The sequence below is a fragment of the Anomalospiza imberbis genome, chromosome 4 (genome assembly GCF_031753505.1).
Source record: "Anomalospiza imberbis isolate Cuckoo-Finch-1a 21T00152 chromosome 4, ASM3175350v1, whole genome shotgun sequence".
In the NCBI taxonomy this organism is placed as follows: domain Eukaryota; kingdom Metazoa; phylum Chordata; class Aves; order Passeriformes; family Viduidae; genus Anomalospiza; species Anomalospiza imberbis.
Window position 1 is genome coordinate 72,110,834 of NC_089684.1, and position 23,993 is coordinate 72,134,826.

Genomic DNA, 23,993 nt, shown 5'->3' on the forward strand with positions numbered 1-23,993 from the left:
TGGGAACAACTGGAATCCCTCCCCCTACATGCACGAGGTGTTTTCCTGCTCACCTCCCCCAGGTGCTGCCCAACGACCCCAAAAACCAGGAGCAAACAGATTTTCCAACACCAAATTTTTCCAGTTTTTACTCCCCGCACTCAGAGCTGGGAGGCGCAGGGAGCAGCTGAACCCCAGGACTGAATTTTGGGGCAGGAGACAGAAATCTGAACCCTTGACTGGGATCACCAGGGCTGGACTTGCTGCCTGCCAGGTGTGGAGCACAGGGCCAGGCAGGATTTATGATTGAGGGGACATCTGGATACACTTTGGTTTTCCAAGCACACGCTCGCGCGAAGGCCAAGATCCACCACTTTTTTGAGCTCTTTTTCTCTAAATATGAGACTAAAACCAAAAAAGGTCAATCCCAGGGTCCAAAAAAATGGGAATAAAATGCCACTGGAAGTGGATATTTCTACCTGTGTGACAGAACACTCTGAGAGGAACACAAATCCCACTTCCCTCACCCACACCAGGAGAAATGCACCCCATGGGAGGAGTATTTGTTCTTTCCTATTGTTTTCCTTTCTCTTTTATTGTTAATTTCGGTTGGGGGCATGATTTAGGGTTTTTTTTGATCCTTTCAATGCCCACAAAAGGTCTGGGGTTCTCCTTCCCCAGCAGCCAGGCCAGGCCATTCTCCCCATTCCAAGATTTACCTTTTCAAGTTCAGCATCCTGGAATGGGAACTGTCCAACGATTTTCCTATAAACTTCTTCATTTGACACCGGGATGGGGCTGTAGTTATCCGAGTCAAGGATATTTCTGGGAAAAGAAAAGAAGAGTTAGGGAGACAACTGTGAGGGGAAAGTTTTCCTGCTGGGCCAAGAGATTCCCAGGGGCTGGTGCCGGGCTAAGGTGTAATCCCAAATTCCTGCAGCAGCAGCCAGGGACAGCCCAAAGCAGGCACAGCTCAGTGATGGAGCGAGGGCACAGAACCATGGAATGGTTTGTGTGGGAAGAGACCCTAAAATCCACCCAGTGCCACCCTGTCATGGCAGGGACACCTGACACTGTCCCAGGTGGATCCAAGCCCCAATGTCCAACCTGGCCTTGGGCACTGCCAGGGATCCAGGGGCAGCCACAGAAAATCTGGCAATTCCAGCGCAGCCCCTGCCCACTCTCCCAGCCAGGAATTCCTTGCCAAGATCCCAGCCCAATCTCCCCTTTCCCAGTGGGAGCCATTCCCTGGGTCCTGTCCCTGCAGGCCTTGTCCCCAGTCCCTCTCCAGCTCTCCTGGAGCCCCTCCAGGAACTCTGAGGATTCCCTGGATTTTTCCCTTCTCCAGGGGAACATTCTCAGCTCTCCCAGCCTGACTTCTGCCCTGGAGCAGCTCTGGGGTCTCCTCTGGATTTATTCCAGCAGCTCCATGGCAGGGGTGGCCCTGGGTGGGCTTTACGGTCCCTTCCCACCCAACCCGTCCCATGATTCTACAATTCATCCCTCAAAAGCTTCCACGCAGGGGCCAGAGCCCCTCAGTGAGAGGTGTGCCAGGAGGTTCTTTGGGAGCCTCTCACCTGAACACCCCTGCCCATTTCTTCAGCAGGGTCTCGCTGTACTGGTCCTGGATCTCCAGCAGCATGTCGAAGAGCTGGTTCACGGGGAAGCCGTAGCCCTGCAGAGCAGCAGGGAAGGGAATGAAGCCACCAGCAGGCAGCTGGGGATCTCTGTCTGTGTTTAACAGGGGCAAATCCTCCTCTAGCACCACCCCTGGTGCAGCTGGAGGGGTTTAGGGGTGACTGACCCAGGGAGCAGCACCCAGAGCTGTCCCAGGCCCAAGGGCTGGCTGAGGTGGCCAAACTTGGTCCCTGCACAGACCAAACCAGGCTGTCCCTCCGGTGATCCATGCCCAGAAATGCCAAAAAAGGAGCTTGGCCAGCCCAGCTCAGGCACTGCTGGACAAGCTGGGAGCACCAGGAGAGGCCCCACATACCTGGAGCGTGTCGGCGAAGAGCACAATGAGGTTCTTCAGGTCCAACACCAGGCTGGGGTCGGAGCAGTAGGACTGGAGAGGAGGGCAGAGAGGAAAGCACAGCCGTGACTGCGTGGCACAGCCCAACCCCTGCCCTGAGCCCTGACCCCCAAACCCTGAACACTGATAAGAACTGCCCAGGAGCAGCAGCTTCACCCCCAGCCCGCGAGGGCTGCACGGGGCAGGGCTGATAAGAGTGTCTCTGCTCTCCGGGCTGGAGAAGGCTTTGGGCTGCCCCAGAGATACCTGAGGTGTGTCTAAAACTGCCCAGGAGCTGCTGGGCAGCGAGAGGAGATGGCTCCCACGGCGTTGTCACCGCGGGACGAGGACAGCGCCTCTCATTTAAAATTTACCGTGTTGTGTCTGACGGTAATGAAGCATCTCAGCCAGGCGTCCACGGCCTGGGCTGGGGGAAAACACGCTGGGTTCCAGCTCCAACACGGGGATTCATCCTGCTCCAAACCCCCCAGACACAGCTCAGCGTCCCCTGAGCCGCCCCAGTCCCCCCCCCAGGCTTCCCAAGAGCAGCCAAAATTGCCTCCCCGTGCTGAAAAATGTGAAGTTTGAGACAGAGGCTGCCCAAATATAGAATCAGTGATCCCAGGCTGGAAAGGGAGTGGGGTTTAGAGCTCGCTGGAAACTCCAGGAGGAACGGCTCCATTAATCAGCGGGAAGGACTGGGAGACACACGTTTTCCATCTCCCTGTCCAAAAAGGAGAGTCAGGAAGAAAGATAATGCCCTGAAGCATCACAAGTGATTAAAGATGTCCCTGTCTGCGGCGAGGAAGAAAATCCACGGATAAATTTGTCTGCCTTGGAAGGATCGAAATAACCTCAGCAAGGTGAGACCCTCCCTCAAATCCCAGTTTGGGATGCAGGGCACTGGTTGAACTGGGAGTGCTCAGAGCAAATGGTGGTGGCCACAAGGCTGGGGAATCACGGAATGTTTCGTGATGGCTGACAAAGCCTCCCCTGGCAGCCACTCCGTGCGTTCCTTTTGGCACCACTTGAAACAACCTGCGTGGCAACAAAGCTGGGAACACCAAAAAAACCCCGTGGCTGGGCCTGGCTCAGCCTCCTGCTTCCAGCTCGGAGAAAATCCCACTCGAAACAAAAACAAACACAGGTTTACAGCCTGGGGGGGGGTTGGTGTTTATCCCCTCTGGTAGCACAGGAGCTCGGGGGGAAGGAGGCAGCTTCGCAGTCACCTGGATGGGGATGGAGAACACCAGGAATCTTCTGGGGTCCCTCATCCCAGAGAGATCCAGGTCCATCACAGAGATCCGTGTCCACCTCTTCCCACCCAAGGTGCTCCTGGCTCTCTCCAGGGATTTTGTCTCTCTGGATTTGGTTTTTCAGCCCATTTCACAGCCTACTTCCAGCCCATTTTCCAGCCATGAAATTTAAGGGATCAAGACGATCTCTAAGGTCTCTTCCAACCCAAACCACTCTGGGATTCTCTGGTCCTGTGTGCCAAAAAGACACTTTAACCCCCCCAGTTTTTGGGGAAAAAAATCTACTTTCCAGTCACCTGGATGGGGATGAAGAACACCAGGAAACTTCTGGGGTCCCTCATCCCAGAGAGATCCAGCTCCAGGAAGAGCCATGGAATGGTGTGGGGTGGAAAGGACCTTCAAACCCATCTGGTTCCACCTCCTTCCACTGCACCAGGATGCTCCAAGCCTGGTGTTCGTGTCCATCTCTTCCCATATTTTCACCCAAGGTGCTCCTGGCTCTCTCCTGGGGTTCTGTCTCCCTGGATTTTGTTTTTCAGCCCATTTCTCAGCCTCCTTCCAGCCCATTTTCAGCCCATTTCTCAGCCCATTTTCAGCCCATATCTCAGCCCATTTTCCAGCCCATTTCTCAGCCATGAAATTTAAGGGATCAAGATGAACTCTAAGGTTCCTTCCAACCCAGACCACCTTGGGATACTCTGGTTCTGCACCAAACAAGGTCATGCTTTGGTGTGCCAAAAAGATGTTTCCCCCCCGCCCCCATTTTTTTGGGACAAACCATCTCCCTCTGCTGCTGCTTCTCAAAAATTCTGAATGAAATAATGATGAAAACACAAAACCACCATTTTACGCCTCAAAATATCGAGTTTGGCAGGGAAATGCAGTCAACCAAGAGGCTAAAAAAGCCGGAGAAAGAGAATTATCTGCGTGTCTGTGTCGCTCTTTTAAACACTCATTGGAAAAGAGGGAAAACAAAGAATCCCGAGGGGGAAAAAAAAAAAAAAAAAAGGCAGAATTGCAGCACGTCAAGGACAGTCAAGCAACAGCTGAGCTCTGCCGGGCTTTTACTCACGGAGTGGGTCCTCAGGGCCGCGATGGTTTTGGACAGGGCCATCTCCCACAGCTCATCAATATAGGCCCGATTGACCAGGCCCTGGGTCGTGTGCAGGATGTGGTCCTCCACCACAAAAAACCTGAAATGCAGAAAACGCCACCAAAACTTCAAATCTGAGGGGTCAAAGGGCATCCCCGGGACCCCTCGGGTGAGGGTGGAGCGCCCACAGGCTCCGGATTTGAGGGATCTGTCAAATCCAGGCAGCTCCAAGCACTTTATTTTCCCTCATTTTTAATTTCACTGGGTTGGAGGAGGGAGTTGAAACCCTCCTGGTGCCGCTCTGAGTGTACACAAAGGCAGAATTCCCCCTCCACGAGTTCTCCACCTCGTTATTCCCACAAGAACCACGGAATAAAGTCTGCTCCAGCCAGCAGCAATCCCATCACAACCGGGGAAAACGCTCTGACTGCAGGGAAAACTGCTTTATCTGCAGGGAAAAACGCTTTATCTGCAGGGAAAAACCCTTTATCTGCAGGGAAAACTGCTTTATCTGCAGGGAAAAACGCTTTATCTGCAGAGAAAAACCCTTTATCTGCAGGGAAAACTGCTTTATCTGCAGGGAAAAACGCTTTATCTGCAGGGAAAACTGCTTTATCTGCAGGGAAAAACACTTTATCTGAAGGGAAAAACTCTTTATCTGCAGGGAAAACTGCTTTATCTGCAGGGAAAAATGCTTTAAGTGCAGGGAAAAACCCTTTATCTGCAGGGAAAACTGCTTTAAGTGCAGGGAAAACTGCTGGAAGTGCAGGGAAAAATGCCTGAACTCCAGGGAAATTCCTCTCTCCCACCCAGCTCACCACGTGCTCCCAGCCATTTCCAGGCAATCCATTTGCTCCAATCTCCAGTTTATCAACTCTGCTGCTCCAAAATAAAGTGTTTTTTCAGGGAAGGAGGGCGAGAGTGGGCATTTTAAATGGTGACACATGAATTTCCAGGTGTTTTTTCTCCAAGGAAATCCAGGCCAGGAGCAGGGAGCTGCACGAGGGGAGCGGCACACGTGGAATTTGTGGTGGCCGTAATTAGGTGTTGAAATTATTCTCATTATTAGCTGAAGAAAGAACAAATCCTATCCAATTTTTATGGACCAGCAGCCTTTGGAATTCTCCTCTGGGAGCTCAGTTTGGGAAGATTTTTGTTCAAATTTGAGCGTGACAAAAAAAGCAGCTCTGGGGAGTAGAGAATCACCTCCTTCAGCAGGAAAATAATTAAAAATTAATTATTCAACATTCCAGAATCATCAAGGCAGAGGGCCCATTCATGTCATTAGCGGGGCAAGAAGAGGCACATAATCCACAGGGATCATTTATCCTCAAATTCAAAAATCCACAGAAATTCCATGAAATTCACAGAAATCCAGAGAAATCCACAGAAATCCAGAGAAATCCACAGAAATTACTGGAAATCCCCAGAAATTCCCAGAAATTCTCAGAAATTCCCAGAAATCCAGAGAAATCCACATAAATTTGTGGAAATCCACAGAAATTCCCAGAAATCCACAGAAATTCAGAGGCTGCTACAGGAGCTGGCAGGTCCCTCCCCACTCCCCCCAGTGACACAGCAAAGCGGATAAAATTCACTTTACAACACTTAAAAAGCACAAACCAATTTTTTTTGTTGTTGTTTCTTTTTTTTTTTTGTCCTGTTTTGGCTTCGAGGACCACCAAAAATAACAACATTCCCTCCTCTCCCGTGGTGTTTTTTTTTGGGCTCCCCAGCAGCCCAGGGCACCCATTTTTGGCAGGGCCGTGTATAAAAGGAACACCTACCCTACAATTTGATTGAAATACTTCCTGTAGCCATCTAAAGTTTCGTGCTGCAACAAAGAGAGAGGGAGCAGAGGTTAAAGCCCAGGTGGCCGAGGGCAAGGGGGGGATTTTAGGGATGAGCCAGGGGCAGAGGGAGCCCAGGGATGACATTCCAGGACAAACTGACCATGTTGGAGGGAGGCTGCAGCACCAGCCGTGCTTGTTTTCTCCTCTGCTTCCTGTAGTAGCTCTCAAAGGTCTCCCGGGCTCCCTGGAAAACAGGAAAGGGTCATTCCAGCCGTCAGGATGTGCAGGAAGAGGTCACTTGGGAATGTAAATCATGGAATCGCTGAGGTTGGAAAAGCCCTCTGAGATGTGTGAGTCCAACCATGACCAGCACTGCCCCACGTCCCCCAGTGCCACAGGGCTCAGAAATCCCCCAGGGATGGAGATTCCAAACCTCCCTGGGCACTGCCAAGGCCTGACCCCCCTTTCCAAGGGGAAATTCCTGCTGGTGCCCACCCCGAGGCTCCCCTGAGGCCATTCCCTCTCCTCCTGTCCCTGTTCCCTGGAGCACAGCCCGATCCCCCCGGCTGTCCCCTCCTGGCAGGAGCTGTGCAGAGCCACAAGGTCCCCCCTGAGCCTCCTTTGCTCCAGGCTGAGCCCCTTCCCAGCTCCCTCAGGAACTCTCCAGCCCCTTCCCAGCTCCCTCAGGAACTCTCCAGCCCCTTCCCAGCTCCGTTCCCTGCCCTGGCCACGCTCCATCCCCTCCAGGGCTCTCCAGAGCTGCCCCAGCTCTGGAGGTGCCCCAGCAGTGCCGGCACAGGGGACAAGGGCACTGCCCTGGCCCTGCTGCCACCCCCAGCTGGGACATTCAGTGTCCAACCTTGTGTCCCTCCTGCACAAATGTGGAACTTTCCTCCAAAATTCCATTGAAGTATCAGAGTATAAATAGTTTATCTGAAAACACCGAGTCCAACCCCGACTGCTCAGGTACAGGAACGCTCCATGCCCAGTTCCTGGGATACAGAGGGATGTGTCCAGCTGCTTTCTAGCTGCTTTGTCCATAATTTGGACAAATATTGGCTTTATTGATCCATGAAACAAAACAACCAGTGATGGCGCCGGCAAAGAGAATGGGGGGCCAAAAGACACCAAAGACACAAACAGGGGGAATGAAAGGCCAGGATGGACAGGGCTTGGAGCACCCTGGGATAGCTGAGGAATCCCTACCCATGGATGGCCCTTAAAGGTCCCTCCAACCAAGCCCTCCTGGGATTCTGTGAATTCCAGAATGTGTTTGGGGTACAGCATTCCAGAATCTGTTTGGGGTACAGCATTCCAGAATGTGTTTGGGGTACAGCATTCCAGAATGTGTTTGGGGTGCAGCATTCCAGAATGTGTTTGGGGTACAGCATTCCAGAATCTGTTTGGGGTACAGCATTTCACGGGACCACTCCCTTAGCATTGGGAGACATAAACTCTGGAGCTCCTTTTCCCCAACTTGGCTGTGGCTCTGAGTGTCCAGAGGATTTCCATCCCCACAGCTGAACCCTTTCCATGGCCATCACCCCTGGGCTGGGCTCTGGGGTGGTTTTTGCACCAAACCAGGCTCCAGCTCAGCATCCCCATCCTGGAGATGCTCAGAATCCAAGGATGTGCTCCAACGCTCACCCCCCGCCCCGGCCCTCGGGCCATCCAGCCCTGGATGTTTCATCCCTGCCCATCCTCCCTCCTCCACACCCGCCCTGTTTTCTGTCTGAAATTGGATCACAAACATCTCAGGGAAGGGACAACGTCTCCCTTTGAACTGTTTGGAGCCAAGGGAGAGAGAGAGAGAAAAAATATATATAAAACCAACCCAACTGCACCTCATTTAGAATTCACAAAACAAACAACATGCAACAACAAATATCACCTGAGCGAGGCACCAGCTGTCAACCTGCTCCTCTCCAGAAAATAAATTAATTAAAAGCAAAACCTGATGGTAATTTAATGATTCTCCAGCTGTTGTGGCATTATACAACCAGGCTGCCTCAGGATGCCCTCAGCTTCCAAGGGCTTGTGAGGAGCCATAGCCTGACTTGCTCCTTGTTTTTTCCAAGTGCAGCTCCAGGCTCCGGCAGGAATCAGCCCAGGGATGTGCCCAGAGCTCTCCCACCTAATTCTACCCTTCCCAAAGGTGTAAAAATCCATCCAAAAAACCATTCTAGGTGCTAAAATCTGTCCAAAAAACCTTCTTAGGTGCTCAAATCCATCCCCAAAATCTTCTAAGATCCTAAAATCCATCCCCAAAACCATCTTAGGTGCTCAAATCCATCCCCAAAACCTTCTTAAGTGCTCAAATCCATCCTCAAAACTTTCTTAGGTAGAAAAATCCATCTCCAAAACCTTCGTAGGTAGAAAAAGCCATCCCCAAAAATCTTCTTATGTATTCAAATCCATCCCCAAACCTTTTAAGGTCCTATAATCCATCCCCTAAACCTTCTAAGGTCCTAAAATCCATCCTCAAAACTTTCTTACATGCAAAAATCCATCCCCCAAAAGCTTCTTAGGTCCTAAAATCCATTTTAAAAACCTTTTAAGTGCTCAAATCTATCCCCAAAACCTCCTTGCCGCTGTGCAGGTGCACTGCAAGGGGATGTGGAGATTCATAACGTGGATTTTGTCCTTGAATTCTGCTTTTTGTCCTGGCTGAGTCTCAGGAGGGCTCAGGATGAGCAGCTCCCGATCCATGCCGGGCACATCCAGCCCCCCTGGATCACAAATCCCAGCTTCTCCCCTGTAATCAGGTTCAGGACCAACTTGAATCTACGAGAAATTTGGTATTTTAAGAGAGATTTTAGAAATGGAAATTGTGAATCAACATTTCCCTGTCAGGTCTTCCCAACACTCCCAAAAGCTGTTTCCCTCAGGAAAGGGAAGGATCCCGAGGCACAAATCAGGGATCTACAGGAAGAGGAGGATTATTACCATTTTATCAAACCAAGAGACAGGATTAGGTGGTGCCTGAAGTTAATAAGTGATAAATTCCAAGTGGGGAGCACTGACCTCCCTTTGAGCCCCTCTCCAGGGCCTGAAGTTTGGTGATTCTCAGGATCCTGGTGTTGTCCATGTCCTCGCCACCACAGGAAAACCAAGGAAAAAGGGATTGTCCCACACCCACCCCACCACTGAGGGACCAAACCAAAGGGATTGGTTTAAATTATTTACATTATTAAATCTAAATAGATTGTTATATTTAGATTATTAAACTCTGCTGGGCCTTGGCTCTCCAAACCTCCCCGAGCAGCACAAACCCCCCTGACCATCTCCACCCTCATCAACCCAGCCCTGGTGGCATCACTGACACCTTGGAGTGAAGCCACTCATTTAGCTGAAGGAAATTACTTAAATAATTGGATTTTGGGGCCAGTTTAAAACTGAAGGTGTTTTTTCAAGCATTTATTTAATAAACGAACGTGCGGCACCATCAGAGGCAGGAGCACAGCGAGGCTGAGCCACCACCAGCAGCACCATGGCTGGACACTCACACCAAACCCCCCGTACATGGTGCAACATCCCCCCAAAATTAATGAGTAATGAATTCGCCACTGGACTGGCAGAAGCTGCCATTTCCCCGGTGTTTTGTGGTGGCCTCAAGGACTCGTCGGACTCTCCGAGAGCAGCCCATCAGGAGCAGGAGGCCTCAGGCCAGTTTTAGGAGCAGATTTTGGAGGTTTCTGCTGAGACTGCACCAGGTCCAGGCAGAGCTGGGATCATCCCTCACCCCCCAGCTCCAGGACCCTGCCTGCTCATCCACACTTTCCCTCAGGAAAGAAAGGACAAGGAGACACCCCACACCCGGCTGCACTTCCACTGTACCACCATGGCCGTGTCCAACCAACTCCACAGAATTCCAGACTGGTTTGGGTGGGATCAGGAGCTGAAAGATCTCCTCATTCCACCCCATCCATGGGCAGGGACACCTCCCACTACCCCAGGTTGCTCCAAGCCCCAGTGTCCAGCCTGGCCTGGGACACTGCCAGGGATCCAGGGGCAGCCACAGCAAATCTGGCAATTCCAGCCCAGCCCCATCGCCACCCTCCCAGCCAGGAATTCCTTGCCAAGATCCCAGCCCAATCTCCCCTTTCCCAGTGGGAGCCATTCCCTGGGTCCTGTCCCTCTGTCCCTTGTCCCCAGTCCCTCTCCAGCTCTCCTGGAGCCCCTCCAGGCCCTGCAAGGGGCTCTGAGCTCTGCCTGGAGCCTTCCCTTCTCCAGGGGAACATTCCCAGCTCTCTCAGCCTGGCTCCAGAGCACAGGGGCTCCAGCCCTGGAGTCTCCTCTGGGCTCTCTCCAGCAGCTCCCCACTATTCCCATGGGGGATTTTCCCCACCAGCTCCTCGGGAGCACCATAGGATGGGGAAGCTCCCCAGGTCCTGGGGCTCAGGGAAGCACAGGAACCAAAATTCCCAACCCTACTACTCAGCTCCTTCCCCACGGGGACAAACCCCAGGCCAGGTCTCCATGCCAGTTTTACCGATGGCTCTGAGGAAGGTGAAGCACCTGGACCAGGCTTCACCGCAATCTCTGCAAGTTAAAGTTACTTTGGAGTCTCTTCCAGAGGAAAAATGTGTTTTCCACGTGCAGGAGAAGCAGAAGTGACTGGAGCTGGGCTGGAGATGCCGCAGGAAGGCCCCACAACAACCTGACTCCCATCCTTGGCTGGATTCTCCTCAGCCTCGGAAGGTTTTGGGTGCCACCTCCTCGTTCCAACCCAGCAAAGGGAGCTGCAGCAGAAGGGAAGGAGCAGCAAAGGCCTTTGAAACCATTCCCAAAAAGAAAATCAGAGAATCCTATTCACATTTTAACAGTTTTCCCAAAATTTATGGCCCAGGGACCTGCCAGTGCGACCAAACCCATCTCCTCACGGCACTGCTCCCCGGGTTCTCTTTCCTGAGCCATTTTTGGCTGCCTCAGGAATCAGGGACTCTCTCACAAGAGGTTCCTCCAACAAAAACCTTGTCCTCCCCACAACCCCTCTCGTGACCCTGCTCCCATTTTTCATCCTCTCAGTTCCATCCCTTTCTCCTAAGTGCATTCCTCCCTCATCTCCTCAGATATTCCCATTGCTGCCATATTACATTCTCCTCCAAATGGAAAATATTTCTTCCTCTTCGTGGCAGTTTGAGCTCAGACCACCCAGTTTCCCACGTTTGATCTGTTTAGCACTATTCAGCTTCTCAGGTCTCCAGATAATCCATTACTCCTCTGAATTCCATGCCTGAATCCTGTTTCCCTCTGGATAAAAAACCCAAAAAAGCAAAAAACCAAACGAACACATCAACCAGACCAAGAATATTCCAGAGCCAACCACAAGATCCTGAGTTTTTTGGGCTCCCCAGCTGAAACTCCAGGTGGGATTTGTGTTTTAGGGCTGATCCTCTCTCACAGTTTGAGGGAGAGAACAGGAGGAAACAGCCTGTTGGGAAAATTTAGGTTGGATATTTGGGAAAATTCCTTCATGGGAAGGGTGGTCAAGCATTGGCAGCACCCAGGGATGTTTGGAGTCCCCATGCCTGTGGATGTGGCACTTGGGGACACGGTCAGTGGTGGCCTTGGAACAGCTGGATTCAATCCTGGAGGGCTTTTCCAACCTCAGCGATTCCACGGAACCCAGCACTGCTGCTGGGCAGAGGAGCTGCTCCTTTTCCATTCAGCTTTCATTCCAGTTTCACCCAGCTCCCAACCCCTCCGAGGGAGCAGAGGAATCCAAAGGAATCCTGGCTCCCAAAGGACCCATTCCTTGTAATCACCGGTCCAGGAAAAACCCTCAATAACGCCTCATATTTGTAAAATTACCGGGCAGAACTCTCCTGCTCAAATTAGCCCCGGAGTTCACAGAGTTGGCAGGGAGAGGGGGATAATTACGAGCGGGGATGAACACCACAGAAGGGAAAACAGAGGATAATCACAAGAAAGCAAAAACAGCAGCTGAATAAACCCAAAAATGTTTCGGGATTCGGGAGCAGCGCGGAGCTGAGAGCCAAGTGAGCTGGGATTACACCAGGAAAAATGTGCTCCTGGTTTTATTCTCCAGGAATAATTAAAATGCCCAGGGAGATGGGACTTTGGGAATTTGGATGACAATGGTTTGGAGCACAATTTCTCCTCAGTCGGCAGCAGAAATGCACCTTGTGCACTTCACATATTTCCTACCTGGATAAGACAGGGTATCCATAACCCAACATTCGCATGGGATATTACTGCCTGAGCCATCCCAAACCCTTCTCATTTGGAACATCATTAATCATTCCCTAAAAATCAGTGAATCCTCTGAGCTCTTCCATTAAAATCCCATCACAACGACAGCAAGGACGGGGATGTGCTGCAAGATCTGCTGAGAAGATTCCTCCTGGGAAACCCCAGGTTGTGCCAGTTTAGTGTGGATCTACTGACACCAGAGAAATCAATCCACAGAATCCATGGACACAGCCCAAATTCACCAGAACAGCCCAATTTTACATCCACTGGAGGAGGTTTTTGTACCCCCCACCCACAGAGCAGCTCAGTCCCATCCCCGCAGCTCTGGTTTAAATAATCAGGGATGAACCCGGCTGTAATTCCATGCTTGGAGAATCCTAAACCCAGCACCCACCTGGATTTATCAATGTAACACCACTAAAATCGTGGAATCATGGAATGGTTTGGGTTGGAAGGGACCTCAAATCCCACCCAGTGCCACCTCTGCCATGGCAGGGACACCCCCCACTGTCCCAGGTGGATCCAACCCCAGTGTCCAGCCTGGCCTGGGACAACCAGCAAAGGCTTCCATGAGGCCCACGACCAGTGGGATTGGGATTAACAGGAATTCTGGGACCTGCTCCCTCCATATCCTCACCAAAGACCTGCAGGAGCCCTGGACAAGGTCTCTCCACTTTATGTCCCCAAATTTGGTGAAAACTTGACAGACTCAAAGCAGGGCCAATGCCTGGAGAGGTCCGAGCAGGCTGGAGGAACAACCCAACACAGTGACATCCAAAAGGACAAATTCCAAACATCCCTCATGGAAAGGGAGGAACCCTGAACCCCTCACAAACTGGGGACCAGTGGTTTGGGAGTTATTCTGTGGATAAAGATGGGCATTTTGGGTAGACAGGAAGTTTTTTTTTCCACAAGGAGAACAATAAAAATCCCTGAGATTGGTTGGAGCAGGGTGTTGATAACACCAAGCTGTGGGTTTTGATCCCTGGATGCTTCCCTCCAGAGCTGGATCCTTGTGAGTCCCTTCCAACCCAGAATATCCCATGATTCCACGAAGCAGCAGAAAGAAATTCACAAAGCTGGATCCCAGAACCCATCCTTGGAACCCTTCCAGGTCAGGCTGGACAAATCCCTGAGAAACTCGGTCTGATCTCCCAGCTCCAGGCAAGAGGTTGGATTGGAGCCCTCCTGAAGTCCCTTCCCACCCAGGTGGCCCCATCCTGGGAGATGGTGGCCCCATCCCTTCACCCCAGGCTGCACAGAGCTCTGGAGCCTCTGAGGGTCCCACACAGCACTCATCTCCCAGCCTGGGCTCCAAGTGCCCTGACCACCAACCCTCTCCCATGTTCTGGGAGGAGGAAAGGCCAAATCTGGGGCCAAAATCCTATTTCTGAGGGGTTTTAGTCACGGTTTAGGCAATTCCAGTCTCTTTCCAACAAAAATCAGGATTTCCTTCCCCTCACACCATCAGCAGAGCCCTGGGCTGTGTCACCCTCACCTGCCTGAGACAGCCCCAGCTCAGGGCTCCATTTTAATTTGCCTGCAAGTGCCAAACACCACATTCATGCTAAAAACCCACTCAGTCCAACCTGGATCCCATCCCTACTCCCCCCTCATAACCCTGGAATTCCATGGAAATACCCCAAACCCAACCCCAATTGCTCAACAGCTCAGCGCAGCAGCTTGGATGGGACACATCTTACCAAAAGCAGCACAGGAGCTTTAAAACCTTACGAATCACCATTTTTTCACCCCAAAATCAGCTGAAACAGGCAGGGTTCGTTTTAGGGTCCAGCACTTCACCAAACACCAGGAGCTTCCCACCCGTGAGGAAAGAGCTGCCAAGAAAAGCAGCTCAGAAAAATCATCCTGACATGCCCCGGAGATCTGTGCAGATAAGAGAAGCCCGGTAGCCACTAATGAGGCACAAAGAGTCCGACTCCCGAGCAGATGCTCCGCTTGGAAAATGTAAATATTCCCAACAAATCTCACGGAGCGCATGGACGCGCTCGCAGGTGCTCGCCAGGGAAAGCTGGGATCAAAAACGAGGCTCCTGTTTGTTGACTGTAAACACCCCCTCGATACCGAAAACACGGAGATGAAGTGGAGTAGGAATTGCGTGGGGGGAAGAGAGAGTGGCTGGAAGAGGCCTCTGCTGCCAGCCGGGCAGGATTTGGTCTCCTCCACCCAGCCCTGACCTCGACCTGTGTCCTGGAAAAAGCAGCAGCCACCCGCTCCCTCTTCAAGCAGTAAATTCCAAGTTTCAGGGGGAATTTTGCATTTCGGGTGCTTCAGGGCTTGGTTCCCTCCTGATTTAATGGGCTCAGAGTCATGCACTTAAAAATAAATTCTTTGGGACCTGGTGAAGAGGAAGGAGGCCAAGAAGCACAAGCAAAGGTGATCCCAAAGGAGAGTAGTCTCCAGAGGTCAGGACAGGTGGTGGTTCCCCATCCCAGAAGTGTCCAAGGCCAGGTTGGACAGGGCTTGGAGCAGCCTGGGGCAGTGGAAGTGGCACTGGATGGGATTTAAGGTCCCTTTTAAGCCAGATCAGAACCAGGCAGGGCCTCAGAAACCTCACCTGGAAGATCCAACTCTCCCTTCCCTCTCTCCCATCCTTGGCTTGGCTAAGTTCATTTAAAGCAAACTTGGAAAGCAACAAAAATTTATAAAGAAAAAGAAAGGGGCGGGGCAGGGGGGGAAGTCTGAAATCTGGGTCCAACAGATCCAATGACCTCTCCAGACCCACTGAGCCCGAGCTCCTGGCCAGGCCTGCTCGGGACAACAGGGAACACGTGGACAAGGAGCACAGGGAAAACAGGGAGCATACGGACACCAATATATCAGGAAACGGTTTCAAACCCTGTTCTCTCCAGGGGTAATTGTTTCAAATCCCATGGGGAATTGTTTCAAACCCCATTTTCTTTGGGGGGAATGGTTTCAAACCCCATTTTCTTTGGGGGGAATGGTTTCAAACTCCATTTTCTCTGGGGGGAATTGTTTCAAACTCCATTTTCTCTCCAGGGGGAATGGTTTCAAATCCCATGGGGAATGGTTTCAAACCCCATTTTCTCCAGAGGGAATGGATTCAAACCCCGTTCTCTCCGTGGGGAATGGTTTCAAACCCCATTTTCTCCAGGGGTAAAGATTTCAAACCCTGTTCTTTCCAGGGCAATGGTTTCAAACCCCATTTTCTCCAGGGGTAAAGGTTTCAAACCCTGTTCTTTCCAGGGCAATGGTTTCAAACCCCATTTTCTCCAGGGGTAAAGGTTTGAAACCCTGTTCTTTCCAGGGGAATGGTTTCAAACCCCATTTTCTCCAGGGGTAAAGGTTTCAAACCCTGTTCTTTCCAGGGGAAGATGCCGGATGCTTTGTCTCAGCTCTGCTGCAAAAGGCACCGCTCAGCCCAGGCTCCTGGCTCAGCTTCTCCCACTCCCCACCGGCTATGGAAGAGTTAACCACAAGGGAAAAAGGTGAGATTCCCCCTTTTCCCCCTTCCTCTCTGCTCCTTCCTCCCAGCAAAGCAGGCCATTACCCCGGCCGGAGCCGCAGCTCCATTGTTCCCAGCCCTGGATATGGGAAGCAATATCCATTTTCCATTTAGTCCAGGGCAAAGCCTTTAATTTCAGCCTCCTGCCTGCAGCTGGAGTTCCCTTTTAACTCCTGGGCCGCAGGAGTGAAGACAGTTTTATATGGGGGAAAACGCTGCAAAGGCCACTTTAATATGGTCACATGTGGGAAGGGGGGAGCTTTTCCGAGGGCCCGGTAATGAGGGGCAGCGGGATATTGCACTTCCCATCTGGCTGCTCTGCACAGCAGGGAAAAGGCTCTCCTGGCTTTTTAAGGACAGGCCCCACTGCAGTAAAACAAAACACACCAAAAATAAATAACAAATGAAAGCGTGAGGAGGAGATGCCCTCTAATGTTCGAGGCCGGCAGCACATCCCGTGGAAATTGGGAAATTGGGGGGAAATTGGGAGAGCGGGGCAGGGATGAGGCAAGGCATGAGGGGTTTGGGGTATCCCGGAGTTTTGGGATCACCCCACACCTGGGACAGGTTCCCCACACCCTGGCCAGGGCTCAGCTCCTTGGCCAGGGCCACCTGTGTTTGTTGGTGTGGCCACGGAGCGTGGCCCTGCAGTGACCCGGGAAGGTCCTTCCCGTCCTGTCCCTGTCCTGTCCCGTCCTGTCCCGTTCCTGTCCCGTCCTGTCCCTGTCCCCACGGATCCTGACAAATCTGATTAGGGAGCAGCCCTAAAGAGGGCAGCTCCAGCAGCCTGGAAGAGGGAAAACAGCCTGAGTAACGAGCCTGGCTTTGGGAATCCAGCGTCAATCCGTGGAATGCCTTCCCAAAGGGATTTTGGAGCAGCCAGGTCCTGCCAGAGCCTTCCCAGCTCCTAATTAAGCATTAATTAACCCAACCTCTGAGCCAGGGTCGGGACAGCAAAGGAGGAGTTTCCATCCCAAACCAGGGGTGCAAAGGGCTCAGATGGATCCGAGGGATGGGAAGGCTGGAGTTGAGATCCCTTCAAACCTAAACCATTCCAGGATTCCTCCCACTTCAGTCCCTTTTCCAAATGCTCCACTTTTCCCAAAAGCAGGAAACCCCAATTGGCTGAGAAATAGGACATTTTTACAGCCTGTGTGATATGGAGGGGAGGAATTCACTCTCCTCACTTAAATCCAAGGAATTCAGAGAGATCCTGGTGTTCCCCAGCTCCCCATCCCATGCTCCTTCTGACCTGCTGCTGTAGAGGAGAGGAAAAAAATAACAGGATTTCTCCCTTCTTTCCAGGGAATCACCATGAAAGCAACAGCCGGAATGTGGGGAGCAGGAGTAGACAGACAAATTTTGGACATGATCAGGGTTTCTCCTCTCTTTTGCAGGACAAAGCCACCCATGACAGAAAACTGCCACTGGCAGCATGATGGAAAACCGAGGATTTGAGGATTTGAGGGGAAAAAAGAAAGCCTGGAGGAAATAAAATTGCCAGAACTGCCTGTTGAGGCTGGTGGAAGGGTCAGGGAGCTCCTGTCTCCAAATTCCAGAGCAGACACCCCTGGAGCCAGTTCTGATCCCAAGGTCCAAGCAGGGCTCCAATGCCCCCCATTAACCTCCAAGGATGGAATCGAGAGTTGATCCACTCTTGAAAATAAATATCAAAAATAAATAAATAGGGTTTTCTATTCCTTGGTACTGCAGGGAAAAGGCATGCAAGGCACTTTATTCCCACTTTATCTGGGAATAGTGCTTTTCAATTCCTCACGTTGGGATAGAAACCTTCTTCCAAATGCCACCAGTGCTTCCAGCTCATTCCCATTCACCCACCTGGATAAAACCGGGAAAACCAAACCTTCCCAGGACGCAACAAGCAGCAACCCCTGCTCTGCAAACAACAGTTTGAACCTCATTTCACTGAAAATCAAGAGCAGAAAATGGAATTTCTCTACCAGACAAAGCCAGGAGGCCTCTGAGGCAGAGCAGAGGGTGCCCAGGAGCCGTCAGGAGCCAGCCCCCACTCTGCCTGCAGCACAAATCCATAAATCCCCGTTTGTCCCGGCAGGAACACCCAGCAGAGCCAGCACCAGCCCAGGTGCTGCTGAAAAATGACACAACAATGGCCTGGACAGGGAATTCCAGCTTTTCCAGCATTGTTCTCAGCAAATCCTGGAGTGAGGACGCCCCAAGCCACAGGACAGGTTGGAATAGCCTTGGATGGATTTTGTTCCATAGGTTTATCCAAAGGTTCCTGCGTTGTGTAAACTGCTGGTGCCCACAAGAACTTTGTCAACAACTCAGGGAGAACAGGGGCAGGAGCAGAATAGGCGGGGAGCCCTGGAAAATCACGGGAATGGATCTAACCAGGCCTGAGCTGATCCCAAAGGAAAGGTGGGAATTGTGTCCCTGTGCCCCTCAGGTGAGAGCCCACCTGCAGAGCTGCCCCAGCCCTGGGGCCAGCAGCAGGAGGACGTGGAGCTGCTGGAGAGAGCCCAGAGGAGACTCCAGGGCTGGAGCCCCTCTGCTCTGGAGCCAGGCTGGGAGAGCTGGGAATGTTCCCCTGGAGAAGGGAAAATTCCAGGGAGAGCTCAGAGTCCCTGAAGGGGCTCCAGGAGAGCTGGAGAGGGACTGGGGACAAGGGACAGAGGGACAGGACCCAGGGAATGGCTCCCACTGGGAAAGGGGAGATTGGGCTGGGATCTTGGCAAGGAATTCCTGGCTGGAAGGGTGGGCAGGGGCTGGGCTGGAATTCCCAGATTTGCTGTGGCTGCCCCTGGATCCCTGGCAGTGCCCAAGGCCAGGCTGGACACTGGGGCTGGATCCAGCTGGGACAGTGGGAGGTGTTCCTGCCCGTGGAACTGCATGAGCTTTAAGGTCCCTTCCCACCCAAACCATTCCAGGACTCCATGGTGATGAAAACAACCCTCTGAATTCCATATTCTCCTCACAAAAATCCCATTGGTGCAACAGAGCTGACATCAGTGACTCGCTCTGGTTCAGAGGAGTTGAAGCCCCAAAAAGCTGCAAACCAGCCCCAAATCTGGCGCTCCCCCCACACCCTGGATAACCCCAAAAAACTCCAGCTCAGGTGCTCTGATCTTCAAAGCCAGAGGGAGCCCATGGAAAACTGAAAACTGCAGGACACAGAGGGATTGGCAGCTCGGCCCTGGCTGGGCCGCAGGTCTCCCTGTGCCACCAAAAAAGTGAATTTTGGAGCCTGCAGAGACTTTGTGGGGCCCTGGCAGACTCCAAAACGCAGCTCTGGAAGGAATTCCACCCATACAGAGCCTGATCCCTTCCCAAGCACCAGCAGAGGGGGAGGGTGGGATGGAGAATGGATGCTCCATGCTCCAGCCCAGCAGGAATTCCATGGATGAAGACAGAGAGAACATCAGGATCTCCATGCCTGAAACACAGGGATGCTCCTGTCCACTCCTACCTTCCATGGAATTTTTAGAGTGACATCACACTCAGCAGACCTGGTTCCAAGAACTTCTCCCATTTCTCTTTTCCTGGTTCCAAGATATTCTCCAATTTCCTTTTTTCCTGGTTCCAAGATCTTCTCCCATTTCTCTTTTTCCTGGTTCCAAGAACTTCTCCCATCTCCCTTTTTTCCAGAGCCCCACAGATTCCAGGGAGCTCTGCACGGAGAGAAGGGACAGCAGTTGTCCCTTCCAAGTTCCTTTCCCTGCTAAGAATTTAACCATTGGAAAAACCAAGGATGAGCTTCTGAGAGAAAGTTTCCCACCTTTGAGAGCAGAACTGGGAGGAGACACAGTAGATCCAGGATCTCCAGGATCCCAGGGCAGAGCATTTTCTGGGAAGGAACAAGGAGAGAAGCTCTCCAAGGAAATGCAGAACTCCTGGACACAGCAGAGCCCTGCTGGTGGAGCAGATGGGAATGAAGGCTCCTCATCCTCAGGGCACAAGGAACACCCTGGAACAGGAGATTCTGCTGGCCAGGGCCCACCAGGATCAAATTCCAGCCTCTTCTGGGATCATGGAATCACTAAGGTTGGAAAAACCTTCTGAGATCATCGAGTCTGACCATCCCCAGCACTGCCACGGCCACCCCTGTCCCCAAGTGCCACATCCATATGGATTTTAAATCCCTCCAGGAATGAGGACTGCAAACCTCCCTGGGCAGTTCCAATGCCTGACCACCCTTTCCATGGGGAAATTCTTCCCAATATTCCAGCCTGAGGCTGCTCCCCTCACCCTGGGAGCACACCATTCCCTGGGACTGACACCATTCCCTATTTTCTGACCTGGTCTGTCCCAATCCAGGCCAAGCTCTGGCATCCCAGCTGCAAGGAAAGTGTCTGTGTGGAGGCACAAACCTCCAAACGCAGGGAATTTTAGAGATTTTCAGGCTGAAGGAAGTTCTAACATGACACACAAGTGGCCACAGCAGATCTTCCGAGCAATCCAAGATGCGAATTCCACTTCAATGCCATTTCAGAGGTTCCAGCGTGCACAGGGATGTGTTTTCCCCAGAATATCAGGAAGGAAATTCCATGTCCTTGGTGCTGCTCAGTTCATTAACAAGGGCAGGGGTTCAGTCTGGATCGTTCCTTTTGTTCTTCCGCTCAGCCAGAAGAGCTTTTCCTCAAATTAGCCCAAGCCAGGAGTGCTGCCCAATCCAAGATGGATTTCCCATCCCTTCATCCCAGTTAAAGACAACTTTGCTTGGATCAACACTGGACACATGGCCATCCTTTAAAACATGGAGTTTGGATCTATCACCCCAATTCTCTGGAATCCAGAGAGGTTTGTTCATCCAGCAGGAACAGAGCAGCTCCAATCCTCCCCAGGATTTCCCTCGGGGGCCTTTTGGGATGTTCCAACTTTCCCTTTTGAATGGCTGGAGGGAGGAAGGGCTCAGGAAGAGCTGGGCCAGGCCGGAGGGACATGAAACCTCTCTGGGGTGACAGCTCCAGCTTTCCCAGCCACTGTCAGGGTCCGCTGGCCAGACCCCAACAGTGTGAAAGTCCTTGTTCCCCCAGCCCGGCAGCCGAAGAAGGAGTCTGGAATGTGTCCGATTGTGTTTTCGAGGTTGTTTATTTCTTCTTATCCGTATGTTCTCTCTCTGACCTGCCATGGTCCACCTAGTACAGAAGCCATGGCAGTCTGGCCTCGAGTCCTGGGCGGCTCCCACATTATATACTCAAAACTACGTGTGGTGTGTTTACAATTTCTTCACCAATTCCCATCACCTGTGTTAGACAGAGAATCTCTACCTTAAACCAACAGAAAAGTGCCACCATCACAGCAAGACATGGAGGACAAGAAAACAGAGAAGAAGGTCAGGACATGCCCAAATCCCTCCATCTTGTCCCCTGAACCCCTTATCTTAAAAATCCCAAAATTCTACTTTTCCACCCTGTGTTAACTCAAATATCACACCACTCAAACCCTTGTGGCTTGCAATTCCTCACACAGAGTTGGCAGCTTTTTCCACGGGCTAAAATCGAAGCCACAGGTGTTTTTGACTTTGTGCCAGGGTCTCCGAGCCCCCGCCAGGGTCTGGAGCCAGCCAGGGCAGCCAGAGGGGTGTCCTGGACTCCGACAAGCCACTGCTGCTCCAGAGGGCAGGAAAAGCACAGGAACAAAGCTTCTCACAAGATCCAGAGGCCTCGGGTTATCCGTGAGGGGCAGCAACCAGCGGAGGGTCCCTGGCAGGGCAGGGACACGGGGGACCAGTCAAAGATCCGTTGCTTTTCCCAATTTTCCATGGTGTGGATTTTGTTTTCAGCTGAAAAAAATCCATCAAGCAACAGTGGATGTGTCCAGAGTTTATGGAGATGAGCAGGACCAGGCACAGATCCAGCCCTTCCCAAATAGAACAGATTCTGCCACTGCTCCAAGGAATGTTCCAGACCCTTCTCCTGTCCCTGCTCCAAGGAATGTTCCAGATCCTGTCCCTGCTCCAAGGAGTGTTCCAGAGCCTTCTCCTGTCACTGCTCCAAGGGATGTTCCAGAGCCTTCTCCTGTCACTGCTCTCCAAGGGATGTTCCAGAGCCTTCTCCTCTCACTGATCTCCAAGGGATGTTCCAGAGCCTTCTCCTCTCACTGCTCCAAGGACAGACCCAGAGCATTCTCCTGCCACGAAAAGGCTTTTCCACATCACCTTCATTCCTGCTGAAAACTTCCCAGCATCCCGAGCATCCCCAGACCCACCTGTCCCACCCTGATCACCTCTCCCTGCTCCCAGATTTCCCCATGGGAATGAGCTGGGCCTAAAATCCTCATGAGGAAAGGGCAAGGAGCTCCTGGGCTGCCCAGGGAAGGTTGAATCTTTCAGATGCTGCAATGACAGAAAAGCTCAGCCCCTCGCTGATCCTGCTTGGGGTTACCCAGGATTAAGCCCCTGCATTCCAGAGGCCAAGAGATTCCCAAGGAAAGGGGCACTGATTCCAGAAGAAAGATCCTAAAAAGGGTGATAGCAGCTTCCTAAAGGGGCTCCAGGAGAGCTGGAGAGGGACTGGGGACAAGGGACAGAGGGACAGGACCCAGGGAATGGCTCCCACTGGGAAAGGGGAGATTGGGCTGGGATCTTGGTAAGGAATTCCTGGCTGGGAGGGTGGGGAGGGGCTGGGCTGGGATTCCCAGAGCAGCTGTGGCTGCCCCTGGATCCCTGGCAGTGCCCAAGGCCAGGTTGGACACTGGGGCTTAGAGCAGCCTGGGATAGTGGGAGGTGTCCCTTCCCATGGAATGGGATGGGGATGGGATTTAAGGCCCTTCCCACCCAACCCATTCCATGACTCCAGCACCCCTCAAAAACACCTTCACCACACAAGATCCAAGCTGTTCCCAGGGAACTTCCCCCTAAGGATTCCCGGGAGCCGGGATTGAATACCTAGAGCAGAAACCTCCCGAGTTCTTTCACCCAGCCTTTCCCTCAGTGCAATCCCCCCAAGGGACCCAAATCCTTGGATCTGGAGCTCCAGCCCCTCCTGCAGCTCTGGGGGGAGGCTGGGCCTGGCCGAGCCCCGCGCCCGGCACCGCTCCGGAGAATCCCGGCGCTCAACAATGGGGGATCTGTCAGAGCCTGGCCCGGCACCGGCCATCATCTGTTTCCCATAACTCCAGCTGACCTAAACTCCACGGGCTGAACAAGTAGCCTGTGTTTTTCATCTGGAAAACTCTGCGGAGCCGTTCCCGCTCCGGCCTCTCCCTCCCCTGCCGGAGCCAGGCTTTGGAGAAGTCACAAAGTGATGATGTCGACAGAGATTTCCTCGTTATCCCCAGCAGCAGCACCCAACGTTTTCACGTTGGGTTTTAGGTCTCCTGCCATCCCAGGAGCCCTGCAAGGCTGAACACACCTGGATGTGCCTTCCTCCTCCACTTCTCCCTCCCCAAGGAAAATCCCACCCCGACGCTCTCTGGTGTAAAAATGAGCGGAGCGTGATGCCGACCCCGTGCCTGTTTCATGATAAATTTAAAAATCCATTAAAACTTTATCAGGAACGAGCTGCCAGGGAAACAAACAGATTCAGGATGAGCCCCACAGGGTCTTCCATGCGAGGCCACCGTGTGGAAAAGCCCTGGAGGACACTGCTGGTGGGGAAAGCTCGGTGTGCGGGCTCCGGGAAGGAGGGAAGGGAGTGGTGGGAATCGCTCACCAGCCTGGCAAGGGAGGATCCAACCCCCAGAGTTATCAGCTCTGGTCAGGGCTCCCATCCATGAGGGGCAAAGAAAAATATCCTCCAATTAGGGGAAAAGCAGGATGAGTCCTTGAGGAGGATGAAAGGCATGTCCAGAGGGAGGAGGAAGGAAAATGTAAGGAAGAGAACACAACCTGCACCAAATCCCTCCCTTTTTCCACAGTGCCGTGGGGTTTAGGCTCCCCAAGAACCAAAAAGATCCCGAAATGTGGAAGTTTCCATGGGATGATGTGAGGTCAAAGCCCTTTGTTTTCCTCCTGTCCCAGGCAGGAGCCTCAGCTCACTCCCACAGCTCCGCCGTGAAATGTTTGGGTTGGAAAAATCACATTTGCATCTTTATTATTGTGTTCTCCCCTGGCAGAACAAGGGGGGAACGCTCAGGGAGCAGGGAGAAATAAAAACAGGATAAACTCGTAAATAAACCTCCTGTTCCGAGCACACCCAGCTTGAGCTGCACCCTCTGTACCGGGACAGAAGTCAGG

The 23,993-nt window shown here is 52.3% G+C and overlaps 2 protein-coding genes across 6 annotated transcripts in view; both read right to left on the reverse strand.

Moving 5' to 3' along the window:
- Positions 1–23,993, reverse strand: part of EXOC6B (exocyst complex component 6B) — a 290,871-nt gene that overhangs the window by 107,260 nt on the left and 159,618 nt on the right. For all 5 annotated transcript variants that reach the window (XM_068189179.1, XM_068189178.1, XM_068189176.1 and 2 more), the window contains 6 exons: positions 6,293–6,376; positions 6,127–6,173; positions 4,319–4,439; positions 1,973–2,044; positions 1,557–1,654; positions 699–804 (listed from right to left, as the gene is read on the reverse strand). In XM_068189179.1, the coding sequence (XP_068045280.1) occupies positions 699–804; positions 1,557–1,654; positions 1,973–2,044; positions 4,319–4,439; positions 6,127–6,173; positions 6,293–6,376 (528 nt within the window). The remainder of the gene's footprint in view (positions 1–698; positions 805–1,556; positions 1,655–1,972; positions 2,045–4,318; positions 4,440–6,126; positions 6,174–6,292; positions 6,377–23,993) is intronic.
- Positions 1–23,993, reverse strand: part of RAB11FIP5 (RAB11 family interacting protein 5) — a 447,460-nt gene that overhangs the window by 58,597 nt on the left and 364,870 nt on the right. The window lies entirely within an intron of this gene.